The sequence below is a fragment of the Pan paniscus genome, chromosome 4 (genome assembly GCF_029289425.2).
Source record: "Pan paniscus chromosome 4, NHGRI_mPanPan1-v2.0_pri, whole genome shotgun sequence".
NCBI classification, from domain to species: domain Eukaryota; kingdom Metazoa; phylum Chordata; class Mammalia; order Primates; family Hominidae; genus Pan; species Pan paniscus.
This window is the reverse complement of record NC_073253.2, coordinates 133,084,174-133,099,814: the sequence shown is the minus strand read 5'-3', so window position 1 is coordinate 133,099,814 and position 15,641 is coordinate 133,084,174. Positions and strand designations below refer to the sequence as shown.

General features: G+C 39.6%; 2 protein-coding genes across 4 annotated transcripts in view; one reads left to right on the top strand and one right to left on the bottom strand.

Annotated features, from left to right (window-relative positions):
- Nucleotides 1-15,641, top strand: part of KLHL3 (kelch like family member 3) — a 270,507-nt gene that overhangs the window by 71,811 nt on the left and 183,055 nt on the right. For 2 of the 3 annotated variants that reach the window (XM_063604239.1, XM_063604240.1), the window contains one exon: nt 2,987-3,251. The exons of the other annotated variant lie outside the window; for it this stretch is intronic. The gene's annotated coding sequence lies outside the window, so the exon portion shown is untranslated. The remainder of the gene's footprint in view (nt 1-2,986; nt 3,252-15,641) is intronic. 3 annotated transcript variants of the gene reach the window in all.
- LOC100968090 (putative neuropeptide Y receptor type 6) lies at nt 3,260-13,114 on the bottom strand. Its single transcript, XM_055112982.2, is given in 3 exon segments — nt 3,260-8,794; nt 8,797-9,180; nt 9,183-13,114. Coding segments are annotated over 3 exon segments (864 nt in total). The 5' UTR covers nt 9,355-13,114; the 3' UTR covers nt 3,260-8,486.

The window sequence follows — 15,641 nt, the reverse complement described above, 5'->3', positions numbered from 1 at the left end:
TATATAAGCATTATATGTTCTTAGTAGAATATTTGGGAAATACAGTTAAGCAAAGAGACAAAAAGAAAGAAAGAAAGAGGGAAGGAGTTTAGAAGGCACGGTGCAAATTTTTTTTTTTTTTTGAGACGGTGTTTGCTCTTGTTGCCCAGGCTGGAGTGCAATGGCACAATCTTGGCTCACTGCAACCTCAGCCTCCTGGGTTCAAGCAATTCTCCTGCCTCAGCCTCCCGAGTAGCTGAGATTACAGGTGCCTACCACCACACCTGACTAATTTTTTTGTATTTTTAGTAGAGATGGGGTTTTGCCATGTTGGCCAGGCTGGTCTCAAACTCTTGACCTCAGGTGATCCACCTGCCTCGGCCTCCCAAAGTGCTGGGATTACAGACATGAGCCACTGTGCCTCGCCATGATGCAAAGATATTAAGAAAATCTTAAAGCTAGTGAATAAAAGCCACATTATCTTAAAAGGAATGAAAAAAATAAGACAGTTGGTTTCCCAACTGAAATTATGGAAGACAATGGAATAACACCTTTCAAATAATGAAATAAATAACTGCCAATCTGTAATTCTATATCTGGTGAAAATATTCTTTAAGGGTCAAAGTTAAAATAAAAAACACACACTTATTTTTAGACAAAGAAGTTGCTTGTTTACCCCTACTAGACAATGAGATAAGAATAATAAATAAAAAGTTATATGTATAGGAAAGGAATATAAAGTTGTCATTATTCAAAAACAAGGCCGAGCACAGCGGCTCACACCTGTAATCCCAGCACTTTGGGAGGCCGAGGTGGACAGATCACTTGAGCCCAGGAGTTTGAGACCAGCCTGGGCAACATGGTGAAACCTCATTTCTACAAAAATTCAAAAATTAGCTGGGCATGGTGGCACACATTTGTAGTCCCAGCTACTCCAGATGCTGAGGTGGAAGGATCACCAGAGCCCAGGAAGGTTGAGGCTTCAGTGAGCTGTGATTGCACCACTGCACTCCAGCCTGGGTGACAGAGTGAGACCGTGTGTCAAAAAAAAAAACAAAAAACAACCCAGCATGATTATGTCCACAGATAATTCAAAAGAAGCTACAGGTGAATCATTAGAATTAGTAAATGAATTTAGCAAGAGCTCAGAATACAAGTCAACGTAAAAATTCCTGGTATTTTAATATACCATCAACAAATAATTAGAAAAGAAATAGTATTGATGAAGTTTTACCTTAAAAAAAAAAAAAGGCAGCAAGATGGAACAAGTAGGAAAGAAATAAAGACACATTACCCAAAAGTCTTGTCACATCACCTGGGAATAAACACTATTAATGTTATGGGATACTTTCTTTCAGACATTTTCCTGAGTGTTATGCACACATGCATGCGTGTGCACACACACATAAATTAAAATATTTGTCTTTGTTGTTAAGTTGAGAAATGTCATAGAAAATAGGAAGGGTTGATAACTGGAATTATTAGGAAACCAGGTTATCTAGTGACAGTGTCCAGAAGAAAGGGACACTGCTGCTGTGGAAAAGCAGAAAGCATCTTTGGAGACCCCAGGATGTAGAAAATGGCCTCCAAATCAATAACTCAATAGCTTTTACTTTTAGGCTGTATGTTGCCTTATTAGAGAAGGATTTGGCTCACTGAAAAAGATAAAGTTCTGCCCTGCATTGGCCTTTAAGAGAGAATCTGGTTCCTCTAATAGAATCATAATGGGGCCTGCTCTCCTGGAGGCTGGTTGCCCTGGAAGGCCTTTCGTTTCTAAAAGCTGTTCCAAGAACCTGTCAAGGCAATTAATTAAAAGTTAATAGAGCATTTTCTTCGAGTCCCAGGACTTGCTCAGCTCTCTTATTGGCACAGCTCTTCTTGGCAAATGACATTTGAGCTATAAAAGTTCACCTTGCCCTTGAGCTCCTTGTGACCAATGTGTGTTTTTATTTGTCTTCCTGCCAGTGCAGGTATCCTGAGCTCTTATATTTCAGATGGAAATTTAGCTTTCTGCTTCTTCAGATGCTAAATCTAGAGGATATAGTCCTCATTTACTGTTCAGATCCACACACCACTTTCAAGCAAAGATTTGTCATCCCAGATGTTATTCTACACCTACAGTTTACAAATATCTGTTGAGTTCCCCTACTTTGTGTCAGATGCCATACTTGGCACTGGAGCTACTACAGTGAATAAGGTACAAGCCCGGCCTTTGAGGAATGCGTGTTCCTTGAAGGCACACATGTAAACAGGTCTTCCTGGTACTGCATGGTAGGTATACACAGGGTGTGGGAGCAGTGACTAGGGGATCCTAATAGCCCTGGGGAATTAGAGAGTGTTGTTGAGAAATGTTTAAGTGGAATCTTCAAGACTCAGAATTTCATGACTTACAGACAGTACTATAATCCCTGTGTAATTAGGATTATGTCTTTATGTTCTCATTGGATAATTAATAGAACATAGGTTTGAAAACATTCTGGCATTTATTAAGTAAATAATTACTGCCTGACTTGTTTTTTTTTTTTTTTTAGAGGCAGGGTCTTGCTCTGTTGCCCAGGCTGGAGTGCAGTGGCATGATCATAGCTCACTGTAATCTCGAACTCCTGGGCTTAAGTGATCCTCCTGCCTCAGCCTCCTGGTTAGCTAGGTGCATGCCACCATGCCCGGCTAATTTTTAAATTGTTTTTGTGGAGATAGGGTCTTGCTGTGTTGTCCAGGCTGATCTCAAACTCCTGGTTCAAGGGATCCTCCTGCCTTGGCCTCCCAGAGTGCTGGGATTACAGGTGTGAGCCACTGTGCCTGGCCCTAACTTGGTTTTTAAAGAAGTAACTTTCAAGATCTATATGTATTAAATTCTTTTTCCATGCCTAGGACAGGTCTTTGAAAGTTCAGTCTAGCTGAGAACAGGTTTATCTACCTAAAATAGAGAATAGCAGGAAACAGTCAATGACCAGATACAACAGATATACTTCTGTCACTAACATCACACATCTTTTCATTCCCTCAGGGGAAACACTATCCCAGCCTCAACAAGGAGCTTGATTTGGGCACAGAAACAGGAGAAAGAGACCTGCCTTGCCTCCCTTATCCAACAGGAAGTATTCGTCTTCTTCTGTCTTCAATTTATTGCATGATCACATTTATTGCATGGGTGGCTTCAGGAAGGATTTTAGGGATTCCTGGAAATAATCAGTCTTGAAATACTCCCCTCTTCTTCCTTCATCTAGGATGCTTCCTCTTCTCTCAATATATTCTCACTTATGGGTATAAAGGTAAGTTGAGTCCTCCTTTGATATTAACTCTGCCTTCAGTTACCCTTAACTTTCCTTCAGTCAGCTTTCAACCTAGCCTGAAGAGAAGCCTTTGGAACCCCTGTGTACATGTTGATGGGAATGTAAATTAGTACAGCCATTATGGAAAACAGTATGGAGGTTCCTCAAAAAATTAAAATTAGAACTACCATATGCTCCAGCAATACCATTCGTGGGTATATATCCAAAGGAATTGAAATCAGCATATCAGGGAGATATCTGTACTCTCATGTACGTTGCAGCATTATTCATAATAGCCAAGATATGGAATCAACCTAAATGTCCATCAATGGATGAATGGATAATGAAAAAATGTGACACACATACAGACACATACACAGATATATATACAATGGTATACTATTTGGCTTTTAAAAAGAAGGAAATCCTGTCATTTGCAACAGTATAGATGAACCTGGAGGACATTATGCTAAGTGAAATAAGCCGGGCACAGAAAGACAAATACTACATGATCTTAGTTTTATGTGGAATCTTAAAAAGTCGAACTCATAGAAACAGAGAGTAGAATGGTGGTTACCAGGAGCTGAGGGGTGGCTGTGGAACTGGGGAGATACTGGTCAAAGTTTCCAAATTTCAGACAGAAGAAATGAGTACAAGAGATCTATTGTCTATCATGGTGACTGCAGTTAATAGCAATGTATTGGATTCTTGAAAATTGCTAAGAGAGTAGATCTTAAATGTTCTCACAACAGACAGTGATAAGTATGTGAGATGATGGATATGTTAATTAGCTTGATTTAACCATTTCATAACATTATCCATGTATCAAAACACATTGTTCACTGTAAATATATATAATTTTTGTCAACTATACTGTAATTTAAAAAAGTAAATTAAAAAAAGAAGGAAAGACTTCAAAACCAACACATTGAATTACTCCCCTGGTATATTGTAGATGCTTTAAAGCCTCAGCTTGGTTGTAAATTCTTTAAAGCTGTGTCTTGTACTTTTTCTATACCAAATGCAGAGCTAAGTATATAGTAAGGGCTTAATATATTTTTCTTGATTTATTATTCTACAAAAAACAAAGCTTACAGGAAGAGAGATTGACTCTGTTTATTAGGCTGATGAACTATGCTGTTCAGGCAGAGAGGAAACTTAGGGGACTTGTTGCAAGAATGTTTTAGCATTTTCTCATTCAGCTCTGGTTTACTGGACAGACATATTCAGGATAGTTTACTAATTCTTTTAGGGCATAAACACTTATTCATTCCACTAATAGTCTTCTTTTCTAGAAGCTTTTAAAGATATGAGAAATTATTCCCAATCCAAAATGATTTGAGGTTGGGGGATAGGAGGTTTTTGGAGTGCTGGCTAGAGGAACCTGTTTCCAGGACTATCTGGCAAACATGAAAGTCCAGTCTCCACCCAAAGGACTATAAATCATGCTGCTATAAAGACACATGCACACGTATGTTTATTGCGGCATTATTCACAATAGCAAAGACTTGGAACTGACCCAAATGTCCAACAATGATAGACTGGATTAAGAAAATGTGGCACATATACACCATGGAATACTATGCAGCCATAAAAAATGATGAGTTCATGTCCTTTGTAGGGACATGGATGAAATTGGAAATCATCATTCTCAGTAAACTATCGCAAGAACAAAAAACCAAACACCGCATATTCTCACTCATAGGTGGGAATTGAACAATGAGATCACATGGACACAGGAAGGGGAACATCATACTCTGGGGACTGCTGTGGGGTGGGGGGAGGGGGAAGGGATAGCATTGGGAGATATACCTAATGCTAGATGACGAGTTAGTGGGTGCAGCGCACCAGCATGGCACATGTATACATATGTAACTAACCTGCACAATGTGCACATGTACCCTAAAACTTAAAGTGTAATAATTAAAAAAAAAAAAAAAAGAAAGTCCAGTCTCCTAAAAGGCTCATCTGGCAACTGGAGAGAGGGAGGTGAGACCTTATTTCATATACCAGCTTGTTCAACGATAGACCAAATTGATATGAATTATCCACAAATACTGCAAAAATAGAGGAAATAAAGGCTGATTTTCTGAAGTCTTTCCATGTTTCCTCTCATATAAAAGACTTTTACCCACAATACTTGGTTTATGTTTCCATTATACCTTCTTCTCGAAGTAGCTACTTATAGACTTGTGTTTGCCTACCTGTCAGAATGTAAGCCCCTTAAAGGTGAAGGCATGCATTAAAAATACATTTAATTCACTACTTTTTTGAGGTAAAAATAAACACAAGAAAGACTATTATTGATAGTTATACCATTTGCTCAAGAAAAGTTGAAAAGAAAAAACAAAACATCTTTATGGAAGGAAATTGCTCTTATTAAGGAAAGAATGCCATACTATTTAGTCATATACAGGAGATCTCTTCTGCATATTCAGGGTGGAAGTCGGAATTAGAGGAGATTGGGTATATGTATGTGGGTGAGAGGAAGGAGGAATATTAGAATTTGATGCCCTTTCCTGCTTTTGGTGGTGTATTAGTTTGTTCTGAGTTGCTATAAAGGAATACCTGAAGCTGGGTAATTTTTAAAGAAAAGAGGTTTATTTGGCCCATGGTTCTACAGGCTGTATAGGCATAGCACCAGCATCTGCTCAGCTTCTGGTGAGGCCTCAAGAAGCTTACAGTCATAGTGGAAGGTGAAGGGGGAGCTGGCATATGACGTGGCAAGAGAGGAAGCAAGAGAGAGGAGGAGGTGCCAGACTCCTTAAACAACCAGTTCACCTGAACTAACAGAGCAAGAACTCACTCATCACCAAGGCAGTGGCACTAAGCCATTCATGAGGGATCTGCCCCCATGATCCAACACCTCCCATCAGGCCCCACCTTCAACACTGGGTATCACTTTCCAACATGAGATTTGGAGGAGACACACATCTAAACCACATCAAATTGTTTGATCAGAATCATTTTAGTAATGGCAACTAGCATCATATTTCTTTTCTTTTCTTTTTGTTTTTGAGATGGAATCTCTCTCTGTTGCCCAGGCTGGAGTTCAGTGGCATGATCTCCACTCACTGCAACCTCTGCCTCCTCAGTTCAAGAGATTCTTCTGCCTCAGCCTCCTGAGTAGTTGGGATTACAGGTGCTCACCACCATACCTGGCTAATTTTTGTATTTTTAGTAGAGATGGGGTTTCACCATTTTGGCCAGGCTGGTCTCGAACTCCTGACCTCAAGGGATCTGCCCACCTTGGCCTCCCAAAGTGCTGGGATTACAGGCGTGAGCCACCATGCCTGGCCTAGAATCAATATTTCTTTACCAAGTAAGTAAAGTGACATTTACAGCTACTGCCATGAGATGGTTAGATTTTATTTCGTTTGTGTGTTCTGCAGTGCTTTTGTTGTTCATTTATTCCAAAATGATAAAACAGAGAATAGAAACCCTAAAGAGAATGAATAAAGAGAGAATAAGGGAAGGAGGGAAAGAGGAAGAGAGAAGGAGATTTTCAGGAGAGGAAAATGTGAAAGCTAATGTGCAAGAAAAAGCACAATAGAAAAATCACAGATGTTTCCAGAAACATTACTTTTTATTCAAAAGAAAATATAGTTACTTAAAAAATTTTTTTTTGAGACAGGGTCTCACTCTTTCATCCAGGTTGGAGTGCAGTGGTGTGATCATGATTCACTTGATCTCCCAGGCTCAGGTGATCCTTCCTCTCATCTAAGTAGCTGGGACTGCAGGTATGCATGACCACACCTGGCTAATTTTTTGTATTTTTAGTAGAGATGGAGTCTCACTGTGTTGCTCAGGCTGGTCTTCAACTCCTGGGCAAAAGTGATCCTCCACCTTGGCCTCCCAAAGGGCTGGGATTACAGGTGTAAGTTGCTGAGTCCAGCCTACAGTTACATTTTTAACATACAAATAAGCTGCAGTTCAACTTTGATAGATATAGGGGAAGTTTGTTCTAAGAAGTGGTAAAGCTGGTCACAATTTAATAAAAGTGACTTCAGTTAATAGCAATTTGAACAGTAGCTTAGTGTCTTTTGAGAACAGTCTAGTTGATTCCCCTGTGTAAGCAACTCTGTGGGGATGAGGGCTCTTTTAAAAATGTTTAAGCCACAAGATATATGAGAAGGTTTTAAAAATCTGGCGCTAATTATAAAAATGCTACTGACAAAGTCTCTGAGATCCAGTAATAGAGTCATAATGACCTCTTTTTAATATACATAAAGAATTAGGGATTAAAAGCCACTTTGTGAGGAAAGCTGTATCTACATTGGCCATTAATAAGTTTGTTAGAGCAATTTCTAGCATAATTGCTATGCTAAAGAATTTGTGGCCAGTTCTAATAGCATTGTTAGTGAATAAAATGTACTGTTATCATAAACTGGAGATATGATTCAAGCATGGGAATTAATTGTAATTACAACACTTCGTTTAAATGTTAAGTTAAAACCAGCCCTTCAACTTTAGTCCAAACTTAGTTTGTTAATTAATTAATGAATTATAAGGGGGGATTTTCTGACTTGGCTAATTAATTGAATAGTTATATGATTGAAAGTTACAGTTTTCATATCTGAGAATAGACTTGCTTCAGTGCTAAGGAGGTATAGCAGTGTTTTTACTAGGCATATCATTAGTCATAACTTTTGTAGATATTCCATTGAATAAAAGTATCTGTGAACATTGTTCCCCAGCCATCACTGCTGTTTGCCTCTCTCTCTGCTTTCTCATTGTCATTCTTTGCCACAAATGATGGCGGGCAGGTTGTTTGAATTATTAGCGTTATTTTCTTAAGAGAAAAGGGGTGGTATGTGTGTTCGTGTATGTTGGAGGGTGTGTTGGATAGACATATGAGACAGGCAGTCTTAGCCTAAAGGAAAAGTGGGTATAAAGTTGCTATTTTTGGTTCTGGTTTCTTCTTTCTGCATCTTGCCCTATTCCCACCATTACCTGTCCAGCTCCCATTCAAGAAGAGCTTCAGCATTATCAATTTTCATATACCTGTTGTTATACGAGCCAATCTTAAAGACCTCTTGGAGTCTGTGTGCATAGTGGAGATGGCAATATTTTTATATCTTTCCTGAGGTGTGAAGCACCAGCAGTGGTGAATAAGCACTACCAGGTCCTTTTGGAAATTTTTGTTGAGAAAGCCATAAAAGAGAGGGTTTATACATGTGGAAACCATAGCAACCAAGTGGCAAACTACAAATACCAGGTCGTGGTGGCAGCTCATCAGCACCTCATGATACCAGTCAAAGATGACATTGAAGATATTCGAGGCAGCCAGCAGGCTCCAAAGGTCACCACGATGGAAATCAACATTGTGTTGATCCTCTTGTTCTCATTGAGCCGGCCCTCATTTTCCTTCTTCTTATCTACCTTTGCATTTCTCCTGCAGAGGCAGATAACAATCTTCAAGTAGCAGATGAGGATGAAGCCTAGAGGAACAAAATACTGCAGCAGAAAAGGGGAGGTGGTGAAGAGCAGCTGGTCCTTTTTGGAGGGCCAGTTCTCCACACAGGCCATCTGGTGGGTGTAGAGTCAGTGGGGAGAGAGAGGTTGCGGAAGGGCTCATCAGTGAGGTGGTAGGACAGGAAGAAGGGAATAGACAGCAGAAGGGAAAACAGCCAAATCAGTGTGATGCTCCAGTAGGCATGAGTCACACTGGGCTTCCAGCCACGGGGGTTCACAATTAGCTGATATCTTTCGACAGCAGTGAATACAAGTGAGAATATGGACACAGAGATTGAGACACTCTGCACATAGGATGTGAGTCTGCACATGGTATCCCCAAATATCCAGTGGTCCATCAGAGTGTAGATGATAGTAAAATGGATGCACATGACACACACCAAGGTATCAGAGAGGGAGAGATTGGCAATCAGTATGCTGGTGAAATTCTGAGCTTTTCTCTGCTTCTTATGGTGATGATGAGAGAGAGGTTTCCAAAAAGGCCCACAATTAAGACCACAGTATAGGCTATGAATAATAGGAGTAAAGCTGGAGAAGGGGGTTGACAGGACTCAAAGTAAAAAAATGCCGAGTTGTTGTTCTTAGTGCTGGTTGTATTAGATGCTGGGTGGTTTAGGGAAACTTCCATTGTGTCAGGATTGTAAGAAGAGATTTTCTAAGCTTATTTGTGTTGTGGGTGGATATTTTGGCCATTAGTTCTTGGAAGGCACCTTGTTCTGAGGCATCTGACGAGAAATTAGTAGGGTTTAATCTTCCCTGATCTGTGTCTGTATTTGATGGAAACATGTGAATGACTTGAGCGTGCTCTTGAGACCCTAAAAAATGAAACAGAACCCAGAATATCAATGCAAGTTCTTAATATGGATAATTCTCTAGCGGTAGCAAAGCCCCTGAGAGGACATAGAAGAAATATCCAGGGGATCTCTGTGTACCTTTACCCTCCTCTCAGCTCATCTCAGGTGCTTTCTTTGTCCTGCTAGTATAGTCTTTAGAGCTAGTGAGGCAAGGAATGTAACAGCATCTTGTTAACTATAGAAGCAGCCAAATGTGTTTCTATCCCTATCAAGTTCTGTTTTTTTTTTTTTTTTTTTTTTGAGATGGAGTCTCGCTCTGTCACCCAGGCTAGAGTGCAGTGGTGTGATCTTTGCTCACTGCAACCTCCACCTCCCAGGTTCAAGCGATTCTCCTGCCTTAGCCTCCCGAGGCAGGAGACAGGGACTGCAGGAGACTGGGACTACAGGTGTGTGCCACTATGCCCAGCTAATTTTTTGTATTTTTTGTATCTGTAGTAGAGACGGGGTTTCACCATGTTAGCCAGGATGGTCTCGATCTCCTGACCTCGTGATCTGCCCACCTCGGCCTCCCAAAGTGCTGGGATTACAGGCGTGAGCCACCATGCCCGGCCAACTTCTGTATTTTTTTAGGGTCACCTGAGTATGCACACACTTGCTTCAATGGACTATAAAAAGTCAGGAGGATAGGGATTGTGCTGTGGAGGCCTGAGTACTGTGTTTGAAGTTGGGTTCTGTTATGGTTTGTTTGAATGTTTGTGTTCCCTCCAAAATTCATGTTGAAACTTAATCCCCAATGCAACAGTATTAAGAGGTAGGGCTTTTAGGAGGTGACTAGGCCATGAGGGCTCTGCCCTCATGAATGGATTAGGGCCTCATAAAAGGGCTTTATAAGGGCAAACTCACTCCTTTTATAAGGAGACCCTAAGTGAGTTTGCCTCTTCTGTCCCTTCTGCTGTGCAAGTACACAGCAACAAGGTGCCATTCTGGAAGAGAAGAGCCCTTACCAGACACTGAACCTTTTCGTGCCTTGATCTTGGACTTCCTAGCCTCCAAAACTGTGAGAAATAAATTTCTATTGTTTATAACCTTGTGATATTTTGTCTGTGTTATTTTGTTAAAGCATCACACATGGACTAAGACAGGTTCCAGTTGGAGCATCACTTCTTGGTATTTGTCTGACTTTGTTGTAGGTCAGTTACCCTTCCTCCTCTGTTTTCTTATTTGTAAAATGGGGATAAATAATATCTATCTATCTGAGTAGTTGTGAAGATTAAGTGAGAACACACATCTAAATTTGTCCCTCAGCCCCAACATAGAGCACATAGTAGGTACTCAGTATATGTATGTTGAATAAAATTTGTCAGCTCTACTGCCCAGAGCCAGTCTACAGCCTTTAGTTTGGGGGCCAGAATTACAGAACATATCTGCTATGGAATAGCATATGCCTTCTCCTCTTTTCACTTCTTCCACTCTCTGGGATTGAAGCCATAGGCAGTTTTGGGGTACATTGCGGATTTTGGAGATCAAGGCAAGGAAGGCAGCCAGCGTCTAGTGAGCTATTACCCAGAATTAACTTCATTTAAAAAGCATTCCTCCAATTCTTCCTTCCTCCAGATCCTTTCTTCTTCTAACTTCTAGAGGAAAGGCAGGCTCTGGTTCTATGGCTCAGCATAGTTTAGGGTGGTTATATTCAGTAGAATTATTCATACCGGGATATACAACAGGCTTGAAGGATTCCCTGCCATTCAAAGTGCTGGGATTTCTGGCCCGAAGAGAAAACATTGAAAGACAGCAAAGGCGGAGGTGGGGGGGTACTCCTCATCTTGGTTTATTCTTTAGTAGTTTGAAGAAAACAACATAAATAACATTGATAAAAGGAACTGAGCAATAGGAATGAAAGGGAATGCAATTTTGTTTGCTGTTTGAAATTATGATGGCCTCTTCTCACGTTCTCTCTGAGATCTAAGGCTTAGCAGTTTCTTACTGGAAAGAAATCACCTTAAGAATAGTTAGGTCTGTCATGGTTTCAACAATGGATAACACAATGAGGAACAGCATAAAAATACCACAGATGAACTGGGCGTGGTGGTGTACACCTGTAGTCCTAGCTACTCGGGAGGCCGAGGAGGGAGGATCCAAGGAACTGATCTGTGGCTTAGATGTGTTAAAAGAAAAACTTAAGCTGAATTAAATTTGAAGGAGTTTAATTGAGCAATGAACGATTTGTGAATCAGGCAGCCTCCAGAATTACAGCAGATTCAGAGAGACTCCAGGGATGCCTCGTGGTCAGAACAAATTTATAGATCAAAAAAAGGGAAGTGATGTCCAGAAATTGGAGGTGAGGTACAGAAACAGCTAGATTGATTACAGGTTGACGTTTACCTTCTTTGAACATAGTTTGAATGCTTAGCAGTCTATGAGTGGTTGAAGTATGGCCGCTGGGATTGGCTAAGACTCAGCTATTGTTACAGGTGCATACTCCTAGGTTAGGTTTTCAATGTTGTCTGCCTATTAAGCTAGGTTACAGTTCATCCACAGGGACTCAAATGTAGAAGTACAGAGTCGTTCTCAGGCTATATTTAGTTTGCTTTAACACGTGCTATGTGGTAATAAGAGAAATAGCAAAATTTATAAATAATGGTATTCAAAAGGAAAGTTAAAGGCCTGGATGACTCATGAGACCCAGAGTTCACAGATATTGGCTGAAGGAGAATTTCAAGTAAAATTTAAGCTCTCTATACAGTTGATAGATTAGAACTATACATGAGAGACAGAAAGCTTTGATTGCTAATTAGAGGCCTCCTACCAAGCAAGCCTCACTTAAAGGAGGATAGGAATGAAAGGAAATAGGCATTAACTGCATATGTAGTTGAGTAAACTAGAATGAGCACTAGATTTTGTGTCAGGAGACATGTCCTGTTGTTTACTAGCTGTTTGATCTGGGGCAAGGCACTCTCCTCTTGGCCTCAATTTCTTTATCTGTCAAATGAAATAAAAAATAGCCTCCCTACTTCATACCTTGTTATAAAGGCCAATGAAATAATATATTTAAAACATTTTAAGAGGATTGAAAAACGACCTATCGGGTAGTATCCTTGTTACCTGGGTGATGAAATAATCCATACACCAAACTCCCATGACATGCAATTTACTTTTTTTTTTTTTTCTGAGACAGAGTCTTGCTCTGTCGCCAGGCTGGAGTGCAGTGGTGCAATCTTGGCTCACGGCAACCTCTGCCTCCTGGGTTCAAGTGATTCCCCTGCCTCAGCCTCCTGCATAGCTGGGACTACAGGCACACACCACCACACCTGGCTAATTTTTTTTTGTATTTTAGTAGAGACAGGGGTTTCACCATGTTGGCCAGGATGGTCTCGATCTCCTGACCTCATGATCTGCCCACCTTGGACTCCCAAAGTGCTGGGAGTATAGCCGTGAGCCACCGTGCCCAACCAACATGCAAGTTACCTATATAACAAACCTGCACATGTGCCCCTGAACTTAAAAGTTTTTTAAAAATTAAAAAAAATTGTATAAACTGTTAAACACTGTTCAAACCCAAGTGCTCATTATTGTTGTTGTTATTCTTGTTGCATGTCTCAGACACTTGGACTGAACTGATCTAATCCTCATCCTCCAAAGAGCTATGAGGGCTTTCATATCTGCTATGCTATTTATTTCTCCATCACCAGTTGTGTTAGGGAGGAGTGGGATTGTTATAGTTCCATTTCATAGAGGAAAAAACCAAAGTACAGAAAAGTCCAAGGAGTTAGCTAAAACCAAACAAAACCAGAAAAGTCTTGTGTGTTTTTTCTTCCAAGCTCTTATTATCTACAAGAAAGAAAAGCTTCCTATGAATCCTGCAGGTTTTCTCTTTACAGATGTGAAAACTCATATAATTTTGCAGGATTCCTAGCAGATAAAGATGAGAATAAACATCGAGAGCTCTTGTGTTGCCTATTCTTGTCAATCTGGGCTGACTTCATAGTGAATGGGGATTACTCAAAATCCTGCAACAGCAGGCTTGAAACTGGGTGGCAATTCTTCTGCTCTCCTGTATTCTGATTAGTAGCAAAGTACAAATTAGCTCCCCAGTCTATAAATTCCTATCTCAGCTTGGAGCTCAGAAAAGCCTATAGATCTGAAGGGCCTCATCTTAGGAGGGAATCAAAGGAGAGTGCTGGAGTTACATTATCTAGTACCCTCTACACAATACAGAGAAGATTAAATAGGAAAATGGCCAAATATGGGCTTTAAATGGTAATGTGGGATTTATGTAACTGGTAACTATTAAGTTAAAATATTTAAATCCTGCCTATCTGGAAGCAAAATAATACTAAGCCTTGTTCATAAAAAAATTCTTGGGATTCATTTCTATTTTAGGAGAGTTCATCTTTGGCTTGTTTGGTTGGAATTGACCCATGGAAGTGAGATCTCAAATTATCAAGTGACATTTTACTAAAAAATATCAGTAGCATATGGCAGCAGTTAATCCTAAACCTTCAACTTGATTGTATCTAGCTCATGAGACACCTGCCTTGAACTGATTCAGTTTATGCCTTTTAACATAAAAGTACAACATTATGTTAAATTTTTTGGGTAGTTTTGTGTTTAAAAGTTTCAAGATGAACAAAATAAGAGCATAATTCCACCAAAGTTTTTATGTACATGTTTATTTCTGCATCTGAATGTCATTTTGTTAGTGTGTATCTTTCTTCTGTCTCTTTATTCATAAAATTCTTTTTTTGAGGGGGAGAGAGCTGGGGGTAGAGTTTGTGTGTGTCTGCCTTTTGGTCTGTCTGTTTTTTTCCTTACCATTTACTCTCTTCCTCTCTTTCTGTCCATCTGTCTTATTCTTTACTCTTGTTTTCCCCCTTTCCCTTAATTGTCCATGGCATAGAAAAATTATATTTTACATTATTTGTTCTATTTCATTTGGGGCTATGGTGCTTTGATCTGAAAGACTATAAAGGTCCTCTAATATATTCCTTTCATTTGACAGATATTGCAGCATTGCAGTTAAATATTAGCAGAACAGGGACCAGAGCCCAAGTCTTCTGGCTTCCAGAGAGTTCTGTGTTCTTTCCACAATTTTCTATTGCCTCCTGTTTTATATTTCTTATATCAAGTTCTGTATTTCCTGTTCTTAATTTTAAAAGCAAAGAAGTAGAACATTTTCTATTCGTTCTATATGAACAAAATTCTGTTATGTAACTTCAGAGAGTTTGTGGCTTTGGGTAAAGTTTTGTACATCTCCCAACCCCCAAGTATATATGTAAGGAGCCCAAAATGGGGTAGGACCACACTGTGAGCATTTCCCATAGAATTCTCTCTCCTTTTTCTTAAATCTCTAAGAATACAGATTCTGTGATTGTGCTGATGCAGATAACGTCTCATAGTCTTCAGGGCTTAATGATTTTTAAAGTACTGCATTGTTCATTAATTAATTCATCAATAATTCATGTGCTGACAAGGCTTGCTATCTTACTTGATCTCTACAGCAGCCCTGTACTCTAGATAGGAATGATACTTTATTTCTGATTTACAAACATGGAGACTAAGATCCAGTGACTGACTCATGGTTGTGTAGTTAGCTGCAGAGCCAGGAACAGATGTCTACTTCCTAAATCGTATACAAAGCAATATTTCTAGTTTATTTGGTCATTTCATTTTTTAAAAGATCAGTCAAATAAATCATTTGTGTTCCATGAAAACAAATAGACTAGAATCTCTGTAAAGGTACATCTTAGAGCTTACCCTAAGAACAAAGTACTACATTAAGTAACTGCACTAAGCATCAAGAAACAAATGCCTAATCTCTTACAGCGTTATTAAAAAAGTATAATTGGCCTGGTTATTCAACATCATGCAAACCTCCTTAAGTTATTCAACTGTTCACCCATTCCAAAAATCAAATTTCATATCTATCTGTTGCAGAAGTGTGTGCTGTCTTTTAAGACTTGAGGATTACATTAGACCCAACCATTCTTTTATTACATGTACTTTGATTTTCTCTGCTGAAAATGGTTTATATGTTTTCTTTCCTTGAATTTGTCCATTGCCTGAACCCATATAAAGTGGTAGTGGAAAATATATATGCTTCTCAAAGCTACTGTTTTAAAAA